The sequence below is a fragment of the Neophocaena asiaeorientalis genome, unplaced genomic scaffold (genome assembly GCF_003031525.2).
Source record: "Neophocaena asiaeorientalis asiaeorientalis breed wild unplaced genomic scaffold, Neophocaena_asiaeorientalis_V1.1 scaffold689, whole genome shotgun sequence".
NCBI lineage: Eukaryota > Metazoa > Chordata > Mammalia > Artiodactyla > Phocoenidae > Neophocaena > Neophocaena asiaeorientalis.
This window is the reverse complement of record NW_020175666.1, coordinates 185,771-210,953: the sequence shown is the minus strand read 5'-3', so window position 1 is coordinate 210,953 and position 25,183 is coordinate 185,771. Positions and strand designations below refer to the sequence as shown.

Sequence of the window (25,183 nt, the reverse complement as noted above, 5' to 3'; positions counted from 1 at the left end):
TAAATCTCCACAGCTAAATACAGTAATATACCAAATGCTGGATGCAAGCTAGAAATAAAAAATTACTAGCATTATTATATAATTATATTATTATTGAAGAGAGTAAGATACTTAATTCAAATTCCACTCATTTCATTTCCCATTTACATTCATTCTTCCAATGCATGCAAAAAGGACATGTCTCATCTATTTAACAGATTTGGAGGACTACTTTTGTCTATTAATTGTACTATTTCATATGCTTGAAAATAACACATCTGTATTCTTAAATCAATATTCTTTGGCTCAGACTTCTGCCTTTCTCCATACTTACTCTACACAACTGTTATGCTTACAACTAATTCGATTCACTCACTCTGTAGACTTCTTTGGTCTCCAAAACCCATAGTTTGATTGTTCGACCCGCTGAAAGCAACATCTTTCCATCTGGGCTGATACACAGGGAACTGACGCTGCTATTATCACCTTTCCATTTGCTGTATTGTGAAGAGAAATAAAAACATCTCAATGAATGGGCAGGAAACTTAAAGCAAAAAGAAAACAAAAGGCAAACTAGGCATTAAAAATACCACTCAAGGGGCTTCCCTGGTGGCGCAGTGGTTAAGAATCCGCCTGCCAATGCGGGGGACATGGGTTCAAGCCCTGGTCCAGGAAGATCCCACATGCCATGGGGCAACTAAGCCCGTGCACCACAACTACTGAAGCCCGCACGCCTAGAGCCCATGCTCCGCAACAAGAGAAGCCACCGCAATGAGAAGCCCATGCACCACAACAAAGAGTAGCCCCAGCTTTCCGCAACTAGAGAGAAAAAAAAAAAAAAAAAAACCACTCAAGGTTCTATGCCAAACTGCATTCCCTAAAATCCTGACTCAGGTAACCAACCTTGGACATATCACCAAGGTAATGCTTCCCCAATAGGACAGAGAATCAATCTTAAGAGGTACCAGGAAATGGGTTAATAAGAGCTATAAGAATGTAAAATGGGTAGCTGTGTCTCCTGTGATCCATGGTGATCCTGTTAATGCCCAGGAAACTACCATGCTGGCTGGACCTCTACGTAGAACCCAGCCTATCCCCTCCATAGTTCCTGCATTCTCTGGAAGGTTGAGAACTTAATTTACTTAGTAACACAAATGATCTCTCAACCTGCAGTACAAAAAGATTATTTCTACCCCAAATCCACAAATATATGTCCCTAGTTGATAAAATAGAATAAATTAGGTAAAATGATCCCTTTCTAATACCACAAATATGATTAACAGCAAGAGTCTTTGTTGACGGTTGCATACGTTAATGCTATTTATAAGCAACAAGGAGCCTGGCTTGGCTATTCACTTATAAAATCAAGAAGTAACAGTAGCACGGCTTCCCTGGTGGCACAGAGGTTAAGAATCCGCCTACCAATGCAGGGGACACGGGTTCAAGCCCTGGTCCAGGAAGATCCCACATGGCATGGAGCAACTAAGCCTGTGCACCACAACTACTGAGACTGCGCTCTAGAGTCTGTGAGCCACAACTACTGAAGTGCATGTGCCTAGAGCCCATGCTACACAACGAGAAGCCACCGCAGTGAGAAGCCACACACCGCAACGAAGACTAGCCCCTGCTCGCTGCAACTAGAGAAAGCCCATGTGCAGCAACAAAGAACCAGTGCAGCCAAAAATAAATTAATTTAAAAACAAAAAACAGAAGTAGCAGGAGCAATCTTCTTACGAATAAAGGGTAGTTCTAAAGTGGAAGAAAACATATTGCTCTGCCAGTCACACTGGAATATGTCAAATTACTCATTTGGAAAAACAAAATTAGATTCCTGTCTTATATTACATACACACTAAACTTAATAAAATTAAACCAAAACTAACTGATTAAAAGTATTAAAAAAATACTGGGGCTTCCCTGGTGGCGCAGTGGTTCAGAGCCCGCCTGCCGATGCAGGGGACACGGGTTTGCTCCGCAGCGGGAGAGGCCGCAACAGTGAGAGGCCCGCGTACCGGGGAAAAAAAAAAAAAAAAAAAAAACTTACGAGAAAGTTTTTATAATCATGGGGTTAGGAAAAGCCTTCCAAAGCAATTACAAACAAAGAATCACAAAGGAAAAAAATAATCAAGTTTAATTAAATAAAACTCTGTACTACAAAATAAGTCATAAAATTAAAAGCAAAAGGCTAGGAGAAAAATATCAAAAATATACAGGCGAAGAGTGTGGAGGCAGAGTCAAGATGGCGGTGTGGGAAGACATGGAGTTAGCTTCTCCCCACAACTAGGGCGCCTAATGGCCGCTGGTGGGGGACTCTGACACCCAAGGGGAAGGGAGGAACCCCAAGGTGAACCGGTAGGACGCAGTGGAACTGGGTGGGGAGAAGTGGAGGCCAGACAGGATCGGCACCCGAGGCCGGGGGGATCAACAGGCAGGCGGGAGGGACTCTCGGGGAAGAGCCAGAGAGAAGCAGAGGGCGATCGCCTGGCCCACTCGGGCAGAGGAGTCGGCTGAGCTCCCAGGCTGGTACCCCCACCTCCAAAGCCCCCTCTAGGTCTCCTGGGTCCTTGGGGGCATAGGAAGGAGGCTGAGGGGAGAACAGGAGAGGCAGGCGGGAGGGGCCTTCCCAGACCGGAAGAGCAGGAGAGGAGGGCGTGTGTCCTGCCCACTTGAGCCCAGGAGGCCTGCTGGGCTCCCAGATGAGGTCCCCTGCCCTCTGAGACCAAGCCCCAACTCCCATAGCCCCCAGGGCCTTTTCCAGCCCTGTGGGACCTGAGCATTGGCCCCGCCCAGCACCCAAACCCTGCCCTTGCTTAGGTCCCACCCTCTACAGCCAAGGCCTTCCCCCCACCCCTTTCTTTTTCCGTCCTCCTTCTTTTTACTACTGTGGTATTGATGTCCCTTCCGGTTTTTGATTCATCTTTTATATTCTTTCTAACATAACTGTTAGCTTCCTAGTTTAATTTTATTTTTTACTTTGTTATTGTTCCCTTTTTTTTCTTTTTCCTGCCCCAGGCGGCTTGCAGAATCTTGGTTCACGAGCCTGGGGTCAGGCCGAAGCTCCTGCGGTGGGAGCTCCGAATCTTAATCTTAACCACTGGACTAACAGAGAACCTGGGACCCCAGGGAACATTCATTGGAGTGAAGTCTCACAGAGGTCCTCATCTCAGCACCAAGACCCAGCTCTACCCAATAGCCTACAAACCCCCGAGTTGGAAACCCCGGGCCAAACAACCAGTAAGACAGGAACACAATCCCCCTCAAAAAAAAAAAAAAAAAAAAAAAAAGTCACAGATGAAGGAGCAAGTAAAAGCCTACAAGACCAAATAAATGAAGAGGAAATAAGCAATCTACTGAAAAAGCATTCAGAGTAATGATAGTAAAGATGACCTTGAATCTCAGAAATAGAATGGAGGCACAGATTGAGAAAATACAAGAATTGTTTATAACAAAGATCTAGAAAACTAAAAAACAAACAGAGATGAACAACATAATAGATGAAATGAAAAATACACTAGAAGGAATCAATAACAGAATAACTGAGGCAGAAGAACAAATAAGTGAGCTGGAAGACAAAATGGTAAAAATAACTGTTGAGGAGCAGAATAAAGAGAATAAAAGAACTGAAGACAATTTCAGAGACCGCTGGGACAACATTAAACGTACCAACATTCGAATTATAGGGGTCCCAGAAGAAGAAGACAAAAAGAAAGGGTAAGAAATTATTTGAAGAGATTATAGTGGAAAACTTCCCTAGCATGGGAAAGGAAATAGTCACCCAAGTCCAGGAAGCACAGGGAGTCCCATACAGGATAAACCCTAGGAAAAACACACCAAGACACACAGTAATCAAAGTAACAAATATTAAATTCAAAGAAAAAATATTAAAAACACTAAGGGAAAAACAAAAAATAACATACAAAGGAATCCCCATAAGGTTATCAGCTGATTTTTCAGTGGAAACGCTGCAGGCCACAAGGGAGTGGCAGGATATACTTAAAGTGATGAAAGAGAAAATCCTACAGCTAAGATTACTCTACCCAGCAAGGATCTCATTCAGATTCGATGGAGAAGTCAAGAGCTTTTCAGACAAGCAAAAGGTAAAAGAATTCAGCACCACCAAAGCAGCTTTACAACAAATGCTAAAGAAACTTCTCTAAGGGGGAAACACAGGAGAAGAAGACCCACAAAAGCAAACCCAAAACAATTAAGAAAATGGTAATAGGAACATACATATCAATAACCACCTTGAATGTAAATGGATTAAATGCCCCAACCAAAAGACACAGACTGGCTGAATGGATACAAAACAAGACCCATATATATGCTGTCTACAAGAGACCCACTTCAGATCTAGGGACACATACAGACTGAAAGTGAAGGGATGAAAAAAGATATTCCACAAAAATGGAAATCAAAAGAAAGGTGGAGTAGCAATACTCATATCAGATAAAATAGACTCTAAAATAAAGACTGTTAAAAAGATAAGAAGGGACACTACATAATGATCAAAGGATCAATCCAAGAAGAAGATATAACAATTATAAATGTTTATGCACCCAACATATAGGAGCACCTCAATATATAAGGCAAATGCTAACAACCATGAAAGGAGAAACTGACAGTAACAAACAACAGGAGGGGACTTTAACACCCCACTTACACCAATGGACAGATCATCCAAACAGAAAAGATATAAGGAAACACATGCTTTAAATGACACAATAAACCAGATCTAACTGATATTTATATAACATTCCACCCAAAAGTGGCAGAATACACTTTCTTCTCATGTGCACATGGAACATTCTCCAGGACAGATCACATCTTGGGTCACAAATCAAGCCTCAGAAAATTTAAGAAAACTGAAATCGTATACAGTATCTTTTCTGACCACAATGCTATGAGACTAGAAATCAATTACAGGAAAATAACTGTAAAAAACACAAATACATGGAGGCTAAACAGTGGGCTACTAAACAACCAAGAGATCACTGAAGAAATCAAAGAAGATATAAAAAAAAAAAAAAATGGAAACAGGGCTTCCCTGGTGGCGCAGTGGTTGAGAGTCTGCCTGCCAATGCAGGGGACACGGGTTCGTGCCCCAGTCTGGGAAGATCTCACATGCCGCGGAGCAGCTGGGCCCGTAAGCCATGGCCGCTGAGCCTGTGTGTCCAGAGCCTGTGCTCCGCAACAGGAGAGGCCACAACAGTGAGAGGCCCGCGTACTGCAAAAAAAAAAAAAAACAAGAAAAAACCCATGGAAACAAATGACAATGAAAACACGATGACCCAAAACCTATGGGGCGCAGCAAAAGCAGTTCTAAGAGGGAAGGTTATAGCAATACAATCTCACCTCAAGAAACAAGAAAAATCTCAAATAAACAATCTAACCCCACACTTAAAACAACTAGAGAAAGAAGAACAAAGAAAACCCAAAGTCAGTAGAAGGAAAGAAATCATAAAGATCAGAGCAGATAGAATCAAAGAAAACAATAGCAAAGATCAATAAAACTAAAACCTGGTTCTTTGAGAAGATAAACAAAATTGATAAACCCTTAGCCAGACTCATCAAGAAAAAAAGGGAGAGGACGCAAATCAATAAAATTAGAAATGAAAAAGGAGAAATCACAACTGACACTGCAGAAATACAAAGGATTATAAGAGACTACTACAAACAACTATATGCCAATAAAACGGACAACCACGAAGAAATGGACAAATTCTTGGAAAGGTACAATTTTCCAAGACTGAACCAGGAAGAATTAGAAAAGCTACACAGACTTATCACAAGTAATGGAATTGAAAGCGTAATTAAAAATCGTCCAACAAACAAAAGTCCAGGACCAGATGGCTTCACAGGTGAATTCTACCAAACATTTACAGAAGAGCTAACACACATCCTTCCCAAACTCTTCCAAAAAATTGCAGAGGAAGGAACACTCCCAAACTCATTCTATGAGGCCACCATCACCCTGATACCAAAACCAGACAAAGATACTACAAAAAAAGAAAACTATAGACCAATATCACTGATGAACATAGATGCAAAAATCCTGAACAAACTACTAGCAAAGAGAATCCAACAGCACATTAAAAAAGGATCATACACCATGATCAAGTGGGATTTATCCCAGGGATGAAAGGATTCGTCAATACACGCAAATCAATCAATGTGATACACCACATTAACAAATTAAGGAATAAAAACCATATGATCATCTCAATAGATGCAGAAAAAGCTTTTGACAAAATTCAACACTGATTTATGATAAACTCTCCAGAAAATGGGCATAGAGGAACCTACCTCAATATAATAAAGGCCACATAAGACAAACCCACAGAAAGCATCAGTCAATGGTGAAAAACTGAAAGTGACCACTAAGATCAGGAACAAGACAAGGATGTCCACTCTCGCTGCTCTTATTCAACATAGTTTTGGAAGTCCTAGCCACAGAAATCAGAGAAGAAAAAGAAATAAAAGGAATATAAATTGGAAAAGAAGTAAAACTGTCACTGTTTGCCGATGACATGATACTATACATAGAAAATCCTAAAGATGGCACCAGAAAACTACTAGAAGTAATCAATGAATTTGGTAAGGTTGCAGGATACAAAATAAATGCAGAAATCTCTTGCATTCCTAAAAACCAACAACAAAATACCAGAAAGAGAAAGTAAGGAAACATTCCCATTTACCACTGCAACAAAAAGAATAAAATACCTAGGAATAAACCTGCCTAAGGAGGCGAAAAACTTGTACTCCGAAAACTATAAAACACTGATGAAAGAAATCAAAGATGACATAAACAGATGGAGAAATATACTGTGTCCTTGGACTAGAAGAATCAATATTGTGAAAATGACTATACTACCCAAAGCAATCTACATATTCAGTGCAATCCCTATCAAACTACCAATGGCATTCTTCACAGAATTAGAACAAAAAATTTTACAATTTGTATGGAAACACAAAAGACCCTGAATAGCCAAAGCAATCTTGAGAAAGAAAAATGGAGTTGGAGGAATGAGCCTCCCCAACTTCAAACTACACCACAAAGCTACAGTAATCAAAACAGTATGGTACTGGCACAAAAACAGAAATATAGGTCAATGGTACAAGACAGAATGCCTAGAGATAAAACCATGCACATATGGGCACCTAATTTACAACGAAGGAGGTAAGAACACACAATGGAGAAAAGACAGCCTCTTCAATAAGCGGTGCTGGGAAAACTAGACAGCTACATGTAAAAGAATGAAATCAGAACACTACCTAACACAATACACAAAAATAAACTCCAAATGGATTAAAGACTTAAATGTAAGACCAGACACTATAAAACTCTTAGAGGAAAACATAGGAAAAACACTCTGACGTGAACCACAGCAAGTTCTTTTTTGACCAACCTCCTAGAGTAATGGAAATAAAAACAAAAATAAACAAATGGGGGCTTCCCTGGTGGCGCAGTGGTTGAGAGTCCGCCTGCCAATGCAGGGGACACGGGTTCGTGCCCCGGTCTGGGAGGATCCCACATGCTGCGGAGCGGCTGGGACCGTGAGCCATGGCCGCTGAGCCTGCGCGTCCGGAGCCTGAGCTCTGCAACGGGAGAGGCCACAACAGTGTACCGCAAAAAAAAAAAAAAATAAAAAATAAACAAATGGGACTTAATTAAAGCTTTTGCACAGTAACAGAAACCATGAACAAGACAAAAAGACAACCCTCAGAATGGAGAAAATATATGCAAATGAAACAACGGACAAGGGATTAATATCCAATGTATACAAACAGCTCATGGAGCTCAATATCAAAAACACAAACAATCCAGTTAAAAAATGGACAGAAGACCTAAATAGACATTTCACCAAGGAAGACATACAGATGGCCAAGAGGTGCATGAAAAGATTCTCAACATCACTAATTATTAGAGAAATGCAAATCAAAACTACAGTGAGGTATCACCTCGTGCTGGCCAGAATGGCCATTATCAAAAAATCTAGAAACAATAAATGCTGGAAAGGGTGTGGTGAAAAGGGAACCCTCCTGCACTGTTGGTGGGGATGTAAACTGATACAACCACTATGGAAAACACTATGGAGGTTTCTTAAAAAACTAAAAATAGTTTTCATCTATAGCCTTCTGTTTTACTTGTTTTTTACCATATGCATGTATTACGTTTATAATTAATAAACTTGATGTTAAAAATTAAAAATTAAAAAAAAAAAAAAAAGCTAAAAATAGAACTACCATATGATCCAGCAATCCCACTACTGGGCATATACCCTGAGAAAACCATAACTCAAAAAGAGACATGTACCACAATGTTCACTGCAGCACTATTTACCATAGCTAGGACATAGAACCAACCTAAATGTCCATCGACAGATGAATGGGTAAAGACTCAGCCATAAAAAGAAACGAAATTGAGTTATTTGTAGTGAGGTGGATGGACCTAGAGTCTCTCATACAGAGTGAAGTAAGTCAGAAAGAGAAAAACAAATACCGTATGCTAACACATATATATGGAATCTAAAAAAAAGTTGTACTGATGAACCTAGTTGCAGGGAAGGAATAAAGAGATGAGACATAGAAAATGGACTTCAGGACATGGGGTAGGAGGGTGAAGCTGGGGCGAAGTGAGAGTAGCATCAACATACATACACTACCGAATGTAAAATAGTTGGCTGGTAGGAAGCAGCAGTATAGCACAGGGAGATCGGCTTGGTGCTTTGTGATGACCTAGAGGGGTGGGATAGGGAGGATGGGAGGGAGGCTCAAGAGGGAGGGGATATGGGGACATGTGTATGTATATGGCTGATTCGCTTTGTTGTGCAACAGAAACTAACACAGTATTGTGAAGTAATTATACTCCAATAAAGACCTATTAAAAAAGAGAAAAAAATATATAGGCAAAGAATACTCAGAATACATAAATAGCTCTTTGTATTCAAGAAAAAACTCCTTGAGTTTAAAAAAAAACTCAAAATAAAAATAGACAAAGGATATATAAACAAGCAATTCATAGAAGAAACACAACTGTCAATAAACATGAAAACACCCAACCTCACCAATAATCAAGGAAATGCAATAATGTATGAAAACTTTTCCTTTACCCTCATTGGTCCCTAACATTCTTGACAATTTCTCACCAATTCCCAGAGCTTCAACACTCACCTGTACTCCTTATTCAACATCTACTCACTGAATTGACACACTTTTAAAAAAAAGACATGATCACCATCCTGACAAGCTTCCTGAATCTATTTCGCCACTGAGCACTGAAAAGGCCAGCACAGAGCCAACACCACCACATCCCTGTCCCGTTACTTGTGCAACCCTCCTCCATCAGCAGAAACTGGGAACTTGTTAGAATTCCCAAGCCCCAACCTAGACCTACTAAATCAGATCTGTAAGCACACACAACATATGTGCACATTAAAGCTTGAAAAGCACTAGATCAGAAGATTCCTCTCTGGGAAATGTGACAGGTTCCAGAGGAATGACCTACACATCCTGATACTGAAGGCCTCCCAATCACTCTACAAATGAAGCCCAGCAACTGAGCCACACACCCACAATGGCTTTCCAATCAGCTTTTCAATGTTTCATTTTCGAAAACCAACAGGCAGCCGAGATCTCCAGTCACTTGAAGAATGCCTTTAACATGAAAGAAACCAAAATCAAACAAAAATCAAAACACATTCTCAAGAGGGAGATGACGAAAAGTAAAAAAGTTTAAATCCTATAATATCTTCAGAGAGTTAGAAAATATTATACACATGACAGAAACATGACACAACAAAAAAGAAATACTCAAAGAACGAAAAACAGCTCCCAGAAGTTAAAAATTTAGAGAAACTTAAAAATTCAATACAAGATTTAGAAGGTAAAATTGAAGCAATTTCCCAGGTAACAGAAGAAAAAGACAAAAGAGAAAATGAAAATAAGGTAAGAGACCAAAAGGATTAGTCCAGGAGATATAACACCTAAATAACAGTATGTAGTATAAGAGAAAGATCAAAGAAAAGAGAAGGAATGAAATTATCAAATACACAGTATGAGAAGAACGCAGGACATGAATTCCCAGGCTAAAAGGTCCCTCAAGTGCCAACATAATTCACTGACTGAAGAAAAAAAAGCACAGGATATTTTAAAATATAAAAATAATGAACAATGAAAGCCAAAAAACCAACAAACCAATGCTTCAAAATCCTGAGGGGAGGGCTTCCCTGGTGGCGCAGTGGTTAAGAATCCACCTGCCGATGCAGGGGACACGGGTTCGAGCTCTGGTCTGGGAAGATCACACATGCAGAGGACAACTAAGCCCATGCACCACAACTACTGAGCCTGCGCTCTAGAGCCCGTGAGCCACAACTACTGAAGCCCAAGCGCCTAGAGCCCATGCTCCGCAACAAGAGAAGGCACCGCGATGAGAAGCCCGCGCACCGCAACGAAGAGTAACCACCTGCTCGCCGCCAACTAGAGAAAGCCCGCGCGCAGCAACGAAGACCCAACGCAGCCAAAAATAAATAAATAACTAATTAATTAATTAAAAAAAAAAATCCTGAGGGGAATTAGTTCCAACCCAAAAGTCTGTATCTTCAAATTATCAATCAGCTGTGAGGATAGAATAAAGACACTGGTAGACATGGATGGCAAATTATTGAGATTTTGCTTGTCTTCCAGGAAGCTACCAATTTGTGTGTGTCACCAAAAAGAAGGAATAAACCAACAAAGAGAAAAATGGGATCCAGGAAACAGAGGCTCCATCTGGCAAGAGAATTTTCAAGATGATGAAAGGAAATCTCAGGATAATCACTGGAAGAAGGCAGAGAAGTCCTCCAAGAAATAAATGAAACTGGAGGGAAGCCTCCAAAGATTAAATAACTGATTGATTAACTGATGTGTCTGAAAATAAATGAGATTTACACTGTTGCAGGAATGAGACTGAACTAACGACAGGTATATACAAAACTAAGCAAATGAACAATAAAGCAATTATAAACCCCAAGAAAAGCAAAATTTTGTGCCAGAATATAAACAGTACAGTCCAAGTCTCATCTGTAACAATATTTAATTAGGCATAATGTGAACAATGAATACTGCTTAATCAAAGTGTGACATTACAATATCGGGAAAATGGGAACAGAAAAAGGTAGAGGCTAAGAACTAAATCCTCATCTTCTATAGTAGGAAATCAACAGATAATACCTAAAATGGAAAATAAACTCAGTTACCTATAGCCTAAGAATGCCAAGAATGAAACTGGAAACAAAATATTGTATGAGACAGCACAGTTTGGATGAAAGCTCAGGCTGTGATTCAACCTATTTCTTAACTGTAAAACAGGGATGGAGACCACCTCGCAGTGTTACAAATACAATACTGTGTATAATATGTTGAATGGTGCCTTGAACATTATTAGTCCCTGTGTGAAGAATGTGACTTGGTGAACTCTCATCCAGACAGCATTTAAAAAGTACAGCTGCGGGCTTCCCTGGTGGCGCAGTGGTTGAGAGTCCACCTGCCGATGCAGGGGACAGGGGTTTGTGCCCCAGTCCGGGAGGATCCCACATGCCACGGAGCGGCTGGGCCCATGAGCCATGGCCACTGACCCTGCGCATCCGGAGCCTGTGCTCCGCAACAGGAGAGGCCACAACAGTGAGAGGCCCGCGTACTGCAAAAAAAAAAAAAAAGTACAACTGCATGGGCCCCACCCCTGACCTAGTGGATGAGAATCTCCACAGGCGTCTCTTTACAACTATGAGTATGGAAACTACCACCACAGGTAAATGGAATGAACTTACTGAACCTCTAGGCAAATGATTATTCTCTGCCCCTCCAGCCCCAAACCCTCCTTAAAATTCTAAGCCTCTATCACCACCCTTCTGCTGGGTCTTGCCTTTCATGTATTACTTCAAATTCAATTTGCTTAAAAACTAAAACCACTTCCCTCTTCTGAGTTTCTATTAACTGCACCACTAGACACCTAGTAAGTTCAGAAAGCTGTAAACTTAGTTACATTTTATTTAACTCCTTTCTTCACTCAATAGCACCCCCTCCCTCAATCCTACCCAAGATTCTTCTTGGTTGGTACCTTTTCCATTCTTTCTTCCCACTCTTACCATCCTACACCCAGACTATTACAACCACCACCCAGGATCTAGCTTCTCTGCCTGTGCACTAGCTCCTTCCCATATATTTTACACAGTGCTAGCAAATTTTCTTCCTAGAGCATTATTTTGGTTACTCTGTTCCCAAGACATTGACCTTCAGTGTCTCATGCTTGCCAAACAGAATCTAAAACTCCACAAAAGAAGTTTGACTACGGTAGAAAAACACTGTGCCAGAATTCAAGACAGCAAGATTAGAACTCCCCTGCCACTTATTAGCTGTAAGACCATGGGCAACATTATCCTCCTTAGGGTCCTCATCCACATAAGTTCAACCACATTCAACTGTCCACATTCATTGAGCATCTACTATGCAGTCAATCACAGGATTAGGTGCTTGAACTAGAAGAGCTGTCTGAGATTTTTATCTATGACACTTAAGGCCAGACTCTCTTATAAGCTACTTTGGCTCATATCCTCCACCAACCATTATTCCCTAATATGGGCCTCCTCTAAATGCCTCTACTGGGTTCCAAGTAAATCTTTAACTTCCCTTTCGCCTAGCCTTTGTTCCTGCCACATCCCCACCCTCAAAAGGATCCTCCCACCCTCTTCTTTCCAAATCTTACCTCTCCTAGAAGACCCAGTTGAAAACCCTTCTCTTCCACCAGGCCTTCCCAATCATTTGACCAGTAATTACTTGCTACCTTATGGCATCCCTTGTGCAGTTATTTTTACTCTTGTACCATTATTTAACTTTTCTGTTAAAATCTTCTGTGTCCAATTTGATTAAATGTTCCTTGAGAACAGTCTGTGTAACCTTACTAGTGTCTACATTCCCCACTGTGTCCAATATCAAACTTTACTTACATCAAGAATATAGTCTTGATTTGTCAAACTCTAATGCATTCCCAAACAGGAACCAAGTTACCCCAGAACCATCAATGTTACTCACCACTTTACTTTGCACGTCTGTGTGTTCCATTCCACAATATGTTTGTCATCTGAACAACTATACAAACAGCCATTGTCTTGATGCCACTGTATGCAGTTGACTTTGTTGTCATGTCCACCACTCTGCAGATTTTTTTAAAAATTAAAAGAAAAAAAAATAAAGCTCATCTGTTACGACAATATGCACCCTAGAATCATTACTAAACACTTAACTAAAATGTTAGGCCTTAACCTAACTAAAACAGCCTACCCATTAACCTAACTAAAATGCATCTATCCATTTCCAATATCAAAAATGAGATAAATCTTCTATAACTTTATCAAATGTTAACTTTCCCTTCTCCTCTGCTGGAAAAACATACTTCTACATCATAAGTCAAAGGACACTAGTCCTAAATGCCACCTGCTTTTAACAGGAATGCCAGCACTAAGCATGATAAAATGCTTCATGTACAGTGGCAAAAAGTTTGGGACACTTGAGTGAACTAATAAAGTCAAATCTTAAAGGGTTTAAAAGCATGTCTAGTTAAAACTATCCTTGAAAATCCCTTTATACCAAAACTATCTCTCAACTTTAGAAATCAATGTTCCTTCAGGGAAACACTAAATGTTTCCTTGTGTTGCAGCTCATACCATATGAAACTTTAAACACACTCGGCACAGCAACATGCTGGCTCACTCAGAGGCACACAGGAATGGAGAAATCAACTGGGAAAGAGCAAATTCAAGTCTCCCACACATTCCAGGACAAGCTCATTCAGCAGAATTAAGGTGCTAAATCACCTACACTGTGAGCAATTATTGTTTTCATTCTTTCCATCTGAATTCACATTAAATATACATACAATGAGTCACCGTGTACACATCTAAGCATAAAAGTTAAAACTCAAAAATCACTACTTCCATCATACAGATTAGTCCCATCTCAAAAGAAAAATATTTTTCAAAAATATTTATTTTTTGGCTGTGTTGGGTCTTTGTTGCTGTGCGTGGGCTTTCTCTAGTTGTGGTGAGCAGGGTCTACTCTCCGTTGCGGCACGCGGGCTTCTCATTGCAGCAGCTTCTCTTGTTGCGGAGCATGGGATCTAGGAGCGTAGGCTTTCAGTAGTTGTGGTGCACGGCTCAGTAGCTGTGGCTCGCAAGCTCTAGAACACAGGTTCCATAGTTGCGGCACATGGGCTTAGCTGCTCCGTGGCACGTGGGATCTTCCCGGACTAGCGCTCGAACCCGTGTCCCCTGCATTGGCAGGTGGATTCTTAACCACTGCACCACCAGGGAAATCCAAAGAAAAATATTTTTAAATGCTAAGTTCAGTTACTTCCCTTCCTTCCTACGAGCTATCACCTCAAAGAACTAAGTCCTACATTATAGCCACACACACAAAGAACTGAACAAAGGATATGAACAGATAAATTCCATAGAAAGAATTCAGTAAGAAAATTTTTAATAGTAATTCAAGAGATACAAAGCAAAACAAAGTGACATTTTTAGTCTGTTCATCTACCAATTTGTTTAGCATTATAATATCCACCCTGGTAAGATTACAGGGCACTATCATACGTTGCTAGGGGCTAGCGTACCTTTTTGGAAAGCAATCTAGCAAGTGTCCACTCTCATTAGTTACTCATTCAACAAACATTTACTCAATACCAATTACATGCCAGGCACTACACTAGGCACTTTCAATATATAATTATGTCTAAATCTCAAAGTCATGCAACGTAGGTTATATAATACTGAAGAGATGAGAAGTTATATTACTTATCCTTTATCATATAACTAGCAGGATTCAACCTCAGGATAGACTAGTTCCAAAGCCTGGGCCCTTTCTACCTCACCACGTCATCCCAACACTCCTTGCCCTGACCCTCTTGGTTCCTTTCTAATAAACTCATTCCCTGTTAAAGATTTATATATAATCCTGGGAGGTATCAAATTGATCTAAAAAGGAGTTCTAGGCTCCATCAGCATCATGTCTGCAGCCACAGTAACTGAGTAAAGCAGCTATCACAGTGCACCACATACTAGGTACCTACTGACCACAGAAAACTGACCAAATCAAAGGATGAGACCCAAACTATAGTGGGGTAAAAGCCCACGAGGACTACATTCAACTTGGAGGAAGGAGGAATAAAGGGAGATTTCCTTTACATATACCTCTGAATGCTTTAAATTTTTTTCAGTTGTATATTATTTTTATAATCTTTAATATAAAAACAAGTGATATATTTTTTAAATAAATTTCTTTATTTTTTTTTGGCTGCGTTAGGTCTTCATTGCTGTGCGCGGGCTTTCTCTAGTTCCGGCGAGCGGGGGCTACTCTTCGTTGCTGTGCGCGGGCTTCTCACTGCGGTGGCTTCTCTTGTTGCAGAGCATGGGCTCTAGGCACGTGGGCTTCAGTAGTTGTGGCATGCGGGCTCAGTAGTTGTGGCTTACGGGCTCCAGAGGGCAGGCTCAGTAGTTGTGGTGCACAGGCTTAGTTGTTCCACGGCATGTGGGATCTTCCCGGACCAGGGCTCGAAGCCGTGTCCCCTGCATTGGCAGGCGGATTCTTAACCACTGCACCACCAGGTAAGTCCCAACAAGTGATATATTTTTAAATGCAGATATAAAATCAGATAAAAATTTTCACCTATCAAATTAGCTGGGTTTTTTTTTGTTAGCCTTACTGCTGTTTTAATGGAATAATCAATGATGGCAAAAACACTACTGAAATACACGTACCGTCCTTCCACTGCTGATACAGTACAAATTAGAAAAGCTTTCAGAAAATTGTTATACTATGTATAAAAAGGCTTAACACTCACACCTTTGACCCATTAATTACAGGTTAGTAATTCTGGGAACCCGTATAAGAAGAAAAGAGTTTTATAACAAAAAAATCGGAAACTACCTAAATGGTCAGTAAGAGTTAAACCACCAATGGACCACCCCATTTACAGGATTTTATGCAGTCACTGAAAATGTTTATAACTAGTTCTCGACAAGTATGAAAATTACTCATGTTGTAATTTAAAGGAAAATATCAGAATACAAAATAGATAGACAGAACCCAACTGTATTTTTTAAACATATGCATAAAGCAAAGAAATATGCAATCTATCAAAAGAGGTTCTCTCGGTGATAAACTTAGGTATAATTGTTTTCCCTTTTCAACTTCAGGTAGTTCCAAATTGTCTATGGATAGATGTTACTTAGAAAACATTCTTTTATTCATATATACAGAAAGCATTCCTATATACAGACAGGAGTTAAGTGAACACCAAAAACATACTGTAGTAGACACTGTCTGAAATACATTATGCCAGTTAAGTTACTGTCTTGCAGCACCAAGCCCTCACTTCTCTGCTCTGGACGCTGGGGCTGGGACTCTGCAAACCCCATTTCTGCTTTGCCAGCTGGATCGTTAGTAGGCTCCCCCAATAAGAGTGCAGAAGGGAGACAAGGCTGGAGGAGGAACAACGGAGGTGTTCCTTCCTGTCTCCCAGTTTGCATCACCCCAACATTTCTTCACCCCAGCAGGGGCAATCCTTTTGGCAGCAGCTGAACCCAATATGCAGTTTTTTCAACACCTGGAGAACCAGAGACACCAGCAGTCAGCTAAAACCCCCTCCTCAGAGGTCTGGACCCTAAGTCTATGGGGCCACTCTCCCTCAAGAGACATCAGCACAGAGAGCAATACCTGCTTCTCAAAGGTCTGAGTTTCAGCAATAATTCCACCACCTCCCTCGTTCCCTAGCCCTGGAGGTGGTGTGCTCCTTCTGCAGCTGCTGTCTGTGATACTCAGAATTCTTTCTACCCTTTCTTATTTTAAGCCTAGTCAATAGTTCTTCACACTCTTCATATCCTGACCTATAATAATGACTAAGTTACCTATCACAGCTTTAACAAATATTACTGTTCAAAATTTTAAATATGGAAAGGGCAGAAAAATGCCCCCATACTGCAGATCCTATAGCATATCCTGAGCTGCTTTGTTTTTAATAAGTCTCTAATAATCAGTTTCCTGTCATCGCTCTTATATATAATACACACACACACACACACACACACACACATACTTACTATCAATTTACTGTGTAATTCTCCTTTTACTGTACTGTATAATAAAATACTACCAACTGCTGTACCAAGAGCCAACAAGTCAACCTGGTTACTTGTCCCTATAGCTTCTGATTTCCTTTTTTTCCTCTGTGGACCTTCCTGGAAAAAAAAGAAAAAACAATTTTTTACTTTATTATTTCAAACACTGAAACATCATTAATGCAAAAATGCAAATGCCCACTAGCCCACAAATGAATGTGACTGCTTCTAAGAAATTTTTTTTTTAAAGTGGAGATGTGATTTGCTCTCAGATGATTTCTTTCTCACTACTTAGAAAATAATTACTCCAATGGAAAGAACTCATAATACTCTGTCCCCATCTCCTACCTCTCTGAAAGGAAGGCAAACAGGATAACTGAGTATGCTCTTGGTAGTATTCTACTCTTAACAAGTCCGAACAGCCTCAATGCTGCTTCCACTTCTCGGAAACCAACCATTCCCAACACAAGTGAAGCCTCCACTCCGAAGCAAAGAGATTACAGATCCATACACAAGCAGCCAATGCTTTCCCCCTCCCCACCTCCCCCAAAATCTTTCCTTGCATTGTGGATTCATTTTCAGGAAAAGGGACTCAAATGTTTTTATATTTATAAACATACAATTACCTCACTTAAGAGTCAAAAAATGGTTGTAACTCGTATAGCAGTGCAAAGCACACACTAAAGAAGTTGTTCCAGTGACTCTTTAAGGGTCAGTATGAAAGTTCCATGTTGTCTTTGTGATTCTAATGACTTAAGAGGCACAAGTTTCAATCTAGTGTCAAACAGCCCAAGACTTCTTTGATTTAATTCAAAAAATGAACAGCTCATCTATCCATCAGAAAGACAACCAATTGATCACAACTTTAGAGTACTACTTTAGAGTTTATAATGCTGAATAATAATTTATAATTTTGAAATTTTTCTTCCACATGTTTATAATTTTTTAAAATTAAAGCTTGCTAGCCTATGTTTTAGCATAAAGAAGTTCTGAGAAATCCATTCTTTTAGTGTAAAAGAGACCAATATTACAGAAAAGAGAACATTTTCTCCATAGTGGAAGATCTTTGCTCCATAGCACAAAAAAGCAGCCCAGGATACATAAAATCTGCCCAACCCAGAAAACCACCAATGAAAACTACGATGTTACCAGTGCATAAAGAAAATCAAGGAGCAAATTTGTAAGGCATTTTCCATTTTTTTTCTCTTAGTTATCCTCTAGAGATGTTACATTTGAAGAATTTGATTCATTGGACGCTCTAAGTCAACAAAAAGTTAAAAGATTTAACAAAAAATAAGGTAACTTTAAATACAGAAAAAATAATGAACATTTTGCAAGTCCTGAGAAATGTATCCACATTAATAAACTCAAAAGGGAGGTCACAATTAATAGCCAAAGTATAAAAACGTCTGATGGTCCCCTCAGTAACATTCTTCGTCAGGAAATGTCCTAGGCCCCACCTTCAGTTATGTGAATTTCTAAAGCCACCTCTGAATGATTCCAGAGGGCAAATGTGGTTTCTGCATAAGGTTATGGACATAAACACCTATTTCAGGCAAGGACAATAGAGGAAATTATATAGAGGAATATATACTACTACCTCATCAGAAACCTCTCCTCTGAAAGATTCTAGAAAGCATTTCTTCTATTCTTGGTTTTCCCCAAATCAAATTAAAATTATCTACAATGAGGTTTCTAACGTATGAAACATAGGCTGGTCCAAATATGTATATGTTTTTCTGCAGATGTGAATTTGCATTAAAAAGCACAAAGAAATTTTAGAAATTAAATGTTAACATATTCAAAAACCTGATTTCCCTATCAGCAAAATCTCTATTTTTAGGAGAAGCAGAGGCTAGTGGTAGGAGTATCACAGAATCTATGCTCAATTTTGAGGATCACTGGTCTAAATCTAAATAATAATCCAATTAATTAACCTCAAAGAACTAATGACTCATGTATGTTTTCTCCGAGTTGGATGATCTTTTTAAAAATAACTTCCCATTCAGCAGGATGTGCATCAACCAGATAAGAAGTTTATATAACCAATGTGCATTTTAGTGAAATCTAATATTTTAACTATTACCCCATTACTAAATATTTCTGAAACCAAGAGTTTAGTGGTACTGATGATTATAGATTATGACAGACTTTTGTTGGCATTTTCTGTCAGAATCTGTTATTTCTGTGATCAAAAATTTCAATGACTCCCCAGAGAAGAGTAAATCAAAACAACTGTTTGGTAGGGCTTCCCTGGTGGTGCAGTGGTTGAGAGTCCACCTGCCGATGCAGGGGACGCGAGTTCGTGCCCCGGTCCGGGAGGATCTCACATTCTGCGGAGCGGCTGGGCCCATGAGCCATGACCACTGAGCCTGCGTGTCTGGAGCCTGTGCTCCGCCACGGGAGAGGCCACAGCAGTGGGAGACCCGCGTAACCCCAAAAAAACAAAAACAAAAACAAAACTGTTTGGCATTCAAAGCATCCACAATTTGCCTCCAAACCACCTTTTCCAGTCTTATTTCCAATTCCATCCTTACATTGCACTCCCTAATCACGAATACACTTTCCCATTTGCTTTTTCCTCTTTTGGGAGGGGCCTTTTTCTATCCGCCTCAATTATCAATTTGGTTAAAAATCGATCCTTGCTTCAAGGTCCACCTCAAATATGATCTCTCCACAAAAACCTCTTCTTTCAGACACAGTATATCTGAATTGTCTGTATTTCTTCTTTAATGACTTAGTCATACTGCTTTGTTTCATGTCATGTGCACATTAATTACATGTGTAAATATATAAAGTGAATGGATAGGGTAGGCTAAAAATTTAGTTCATATATCTGTAATCAGAAAATCTGAGTTCCAGGGAATTCCCTGGAGGTCAAGTGGTTAGGACTCTGGCACTTTCACTGCAGGGGCCCAGGTTCGATCCCTGGTCAGGGAACAAAGACCCCACAAGCCTTGTGGCGTGACCGAAAAAAAGAACAAAAACAAACAAAAAAAAGAAAATCTGAGTTCCAGAAAGTACCAGGAACGAAGACCAAAAGGATTCGGTCTATTACTTAGACTAAATAGTCTTTTCCAGTGTGAAGGGCTGACCGAGCTAAGCAATAAATACCAACAGCAGTCTCAAGAAAGCAGTATTTGATCTAGAAAGCAATCAGAAGGCTGAGTGAGTCTAAATGTGCATGATTTATAAAAGCAAGGCATAGTACAAATGAAGTGAAGACAGAGGGAAAAAGCACATCCAGGTGATGAGAAGTCTGATTTTGATCAATTAAGCCCTGACTTTTTAGACTAAGATCCCAGAGTAAGAAGAGTTTACATGGAAAGCCAATACACACACTCATAAAAACATGTATATAGCTGAAACAAGTTTCACCAAAAAACTTATCCTTTACCATGCAAAATACACTCTAATATTGTCTACTTCATCATTGTAATGCCGTCACAACCCACTAAATCTATTTCACAATCCACTAATGGTTCAAAACCTATTTTTGAAAAATACTGACTTCTAGTCACTGAAAATTATGGCAAAGTTTCAAGTTTCACTCTGCAATTAGTCTCCTATGCCATTTCTTGGCCTATCTTAAATGTCACTTACTCTGGCAAATGTCTAAGTTTCATAGGTAACAATGAACAAAATGTGTGCATATTACATGTAATTACATACAGTATGTACATCAAAAACAAATTCTAATACACAGGAACTTCTATTTCTGCCAATAAGATTTATTAGGCAAACCATAGGCTTTTGAAGTTTAAACACTGGAGAGACCTTAAGACAGAGCATTATACAGGAACACAACTGGATTGTGCTGCATCCCTAAGGGTTAGGACTGGGGATGCTCAGATTTTTCCTAGAACCATCCTTAATGCTGCTGTGCTTGCCCTGTCTAATGCCTGAAATGCCATGTGCCTCCTTTAATAAGCACTAAGCCATATGGGGTCATTTTAACTACAGTGACAGCAAAGTAACATAAATGCATTTATTGTGGTAGCCAGTCTGTTTCTTCAGGGCTCTACAGCAGTTAGAGAAGGAAAAATTGAAAAGTTTGGATCTTAAAGGAACAATGAAATAGCAGGGTCAGTTCCTGGGTAGCTCAGCCACTTACTGTGTGCCTCTGGCATATCATTTACCATCTCAGCCTCAGTTTACACACATAAACCTGAGGAACTCTAAAAACAGCATCCATGCATAGTCCATCAATCCATCTCCTTGCACTTTTCTCATCATCATCTGAGGTCCTCTTCCCCCCAGGCTCCATCACCCAAATAAAATGCTCAGCTATATGATATACACAAAAATCTTCTAAAAACTACTGTGACATAAATGCAAAGAATTATAATCATTTTGTGACCAAGAAGCAATCTAATTTTTATAAAAATTTATGAACCACTGCTTTAGCTCCTGTTACCCAAGAAACCCAGCACCAACTCATTTTTCTCCACTGATAAGAGTAATGTCACCAAACTCTGTCCTTGGGTGGCAAACTGCCAGTTACTGAACCAGATGCAGAATACTCCTACAAACTGATTTACATGTAAAATAAGGGCTTAAGAGAGCATCTTAAAACTTAAGTGGCAAGGATCATAACCCAGGGACCTGGGAGCAAAGGTAGAAAATGAAGAGTGATTTGTAGCAACCGCTATCTTTAAAAATCACATCCTCTCAATTCTGTGACTCAAGATCTAAGGTTACAGTAAGAGCACTGGACCAGGAGTCAAAGTACTTTGACTCTAGTGGCTACAGCTACTTCATTGGTTAATAAGGCCTTGGAGAAGTCATTTAAACTTTCTTAGTTCTGATTCTCAGTTTTTAAAAATGTAACAATTACAGGGCATTTCACAGAGTCAGGTGACTAAAGTGAGAGCATACAAGTAAAAGGACACTGAAACCTGTTAGAACTTTTTTTAATGTAGTCCAACTCTTTTTCAAGGAGGCCTCCAAAAGTAAAGTGACTTGCTCAAGGTGACAAAACAAGTTTGAGTCCTGGGTATGAAACCAAATCTAGGTATTTTTCTATTGTATCAGACTGCTATAAATAATCCAAAACTGACTTTTAACAGGAAATTTAAGACCAGGCAAAAGTTTTACTCCTGACACATACAATATGATTGAAAGTCAAGAGAATATCAAGTGGGTGACAAATATCTGCCAGCCTAATATGAATGATTTGTTCCAGATAATAGAGAGTTGGGCTCTAAATACCTGCATTCTAGTCCTGGTTCCATTTTTGGTTTTTCGCAAGTTGCTTAACTTTCCAAAGCCTCAGTTTCTTCTTCGCGAACAAAGCAAAAAGTTAGTCTTTATCTACCTTGCAGGACTAACCATGCAAATGAGAGGTAATAACAACAATTAACACTTGCAGCATTTACATACCAAGAACTACTCTCAATGCTTTATGCATCATTAAGTATGTTCACCTTCACAACCACTCTATGAGGTGAGTACTATTATTCCCATTTAGAGGCACAATTCCTACGATGAAGCCAAGCCTGGGTTCAAAGCGAGGAAGTATAGTTTGGGTCCATGCATCTAACCACTGCTCCACATTTCCTCTCACCATTAGAATTATTAACACTTTACAAGACCGTTAAAATACAAACACAGGAATTTGAAAAGGAGAAATATGCAGAGTGCTGTCATCTTAATGACAACTGATTTTTTTTAAAGTCCTAGTTTTGTGTTTGACTTAAGGGCCCTGATAAGGTCTCTTTAATGATCAACAGGAGTCACTTCATCCAAAAACTATGAAAATCAAGCTTAAGATCCGAAAAACACCTAAACATACTCATCCAAAGTATAACAAGTTAGATGTATCCCTACTTTCAACCTAAAAAGTTAGCAGAAAGTTTCCTAGGATAGTCAGGTGGAGTTAAGATCTATACTAAACACTGTTTTTTTTCTTTTTGTGTGTGTATATGTTTAAATACTAACTTTTTAAGGTTTACACACAGTGTCAGCTAAATACCACACAACTCAATACCTGATGCTTCCAAATCACACTGCACTGATTCGGGTTGGCTACCTTATACACGCAGTTCCCACGTGCGTGTGAAATAGTGCTGATGTAGCCAAGTGACTCCACAGTGAATGACATCTTTCATTGAATCCCTAAGAGTGAGAAGCCTTCCCTAACTCAGCAGTGCCCCGTGTAAGAGAAACTCCACCTGGACTCACGTTCGTTAAGTTAAACTACAACTTCACTTTACCTCCATATCCTAATGCAGACTTCAGACTTGGGAAAAAGGGAATGTATAAAGGGGGAGCCGAGCAGATGTTAAAACTTTAAAAGCAAGAAGGTTCAGATGGCTTACAGTGGAAACGAGTCTGGGAAAAGTCAACACTTTCAAATAGTCACATCCTAGACGTGGAAGAGAACACGTGGTGAGCCGGCCCCCAAGAGTGGGGGGTGGAGGGGGGTGTCCGGAAGCAAGGAAATAGACTTGTTCATTCTAACTGCCCAGCGGAAGGCCGATGAGCTGGGTAGGGGTCGGAGAACAACAATACAGCCCCAACGTGGGGTTCTGTCAAAAGCCAGAGCTCTGAAAAGCGCAAGCAGGAGAGCCAGGCCTGGTAGCAGGAAGCCGCTCCTGGGGGACCCGGGGCCTCGGAGAACATGGCGGCCCCCGCGACGGCTGGGCCCAGACCACATGGAGCCCGCCAGGAGGGCTCCGGTCCGCTGCCCGTCGGATCTGGCCGCGCCCTCTCTCGTTGCCCTCAGGACAGGCCACGCACGGGGCTGACGGTGTGGGCCCAGCGCGCCTCCACCGCGCTCTGTGCCTCCTCGCCTCGGGCCTCGGAGGGCCACGCGCAATGCCGGATCGCGCGCCGCCGGGCCGCGAAGCGCTGAGGCTGAGCCTGAGCGGCCACCCGCCCCGCGCCATCCAGCTCGCTTTACCTTGGCCTGCAGCCGCGCTGGCGCCCAGACCAGGCAGGTGCAGGTACCGCTGAGGTGGGCGGAAGGCACGTACTCCTGGTGCAGCCGGTTGCTGGCTGTCTCCCACACTCTCAGGTGACCGTCTGTAGACGCTAAAGCGAAATAGGCCTGGCTTTGCGGGGAGAAGGCGCAGGGGATCCCCGCGGGGGAGAAGGAGTCCGCAACACCTCCGCCACCCGCCGCCATTGCTGCTCTGGCTCCGCGGCAGCCACGTGTTCGCCCGTGCGCAGGCGCACCGGCACGGGGCGGGGCCTGGAGGGGGAAGTGGGGCGGAGGGAGTGCAAGGAGCAGAGGGAGTGGCTCTTCGCGACGCAAGCGAGCGTTGGACGGCCTACCTGTGGACGGTGGCCCAGTGGGCTCAGTACTAACTTGTTCTGGGGACGTGTGGAGGGGCTTGACAAGACTCCTTCCTTTAAGAAAGAAAGAAAGAAAGTTTTGGGGTTGTTTTTTTTTAATTTAAATAACATGATTGAACGAAATGTTTGAAAGAAATGTTCACTTATAATTCCGTGATTGTGACAACTGTTTCCATTTTTCCTTATCCACTTACAGGCTGTAATCATGTGTTCACATAACAACAATTTATTCAATCATACCAGTGTGAAAGTAACGGTGGGAGAGGCTATTCCCTCTTCTTTCGTCAAGATTTATCCCATGTTACTGCACCAAATAGACAGTTTTTTTAAGGTCTCCGTAACATTTCACCAAATCTATGCATTCTGATTCAAGAAATGGCAGGTACTGTTCAGCCCACACACAGCTTACTGACCAGCAGGAAAGCCATAAAACACTACCCTCAGGGCCATGGGAGACTCTTGAGTCTTTCACAAGTAGCAAAAGCCATGGTAAAATTTGCAGTTTATGTTATTTGGAAAGACATAAACTGATCTACATTTTAAAAGGCCTCCTGGATGCCGGATGGAGACTGTAGAGGGGCAAGAATGAAAGCAAAGAGACAAGAGAGAGGGAGGATGGTGGGTTGGACTCGAATGACGTGGCAGGGGTGGTGAGAAGTGGTCCAAATCCAGATTTAATCTGAAGTTGGAGCCAACAGGACTTGCTAAATGGATTGATTGTGAAGGATGAGGAAAAGACATGAGTGAAGGATGATGCT

At 40.9% G+C, this 25,183-nt stretch overlaps 1 protein-coding gene across 1 annotated transcript in view; it reads right to left on the bottom strand.

Moving 5' to 3' along the window:
• Positions 1-24,268, bottom strand: part of WDR43 (WD repeat domain 43) — a 50,197-nt gene extending 25,929 nt beyond the window's left edge. Inside the window, exons 1-4 of the mRNA XM_024731535.1 lie at positions 24,031-24,268; positions 17,109-17,246; positions 13,045-13,166; positions 356-476 (exon numbers count right to left, since the gene is read on the bottom strand). Coding sequence (XP_024587303.1) covers positions 356-476; positions 13,045-13,166; positions 17,109-17,246; positions 24,031-24,255 — 606 coding nt within the window. The 5' untranslated portion in view covers positions 24,256-24,268. The remainder of the gene's footprint in view (positions 1-355; positions 477-13,044; positions 13,167-17,108; positions 17,247-24,030) is intronic.
• Between the last annotated feature and the right edge of the window lie 915 nt (positions 24,269-25,183).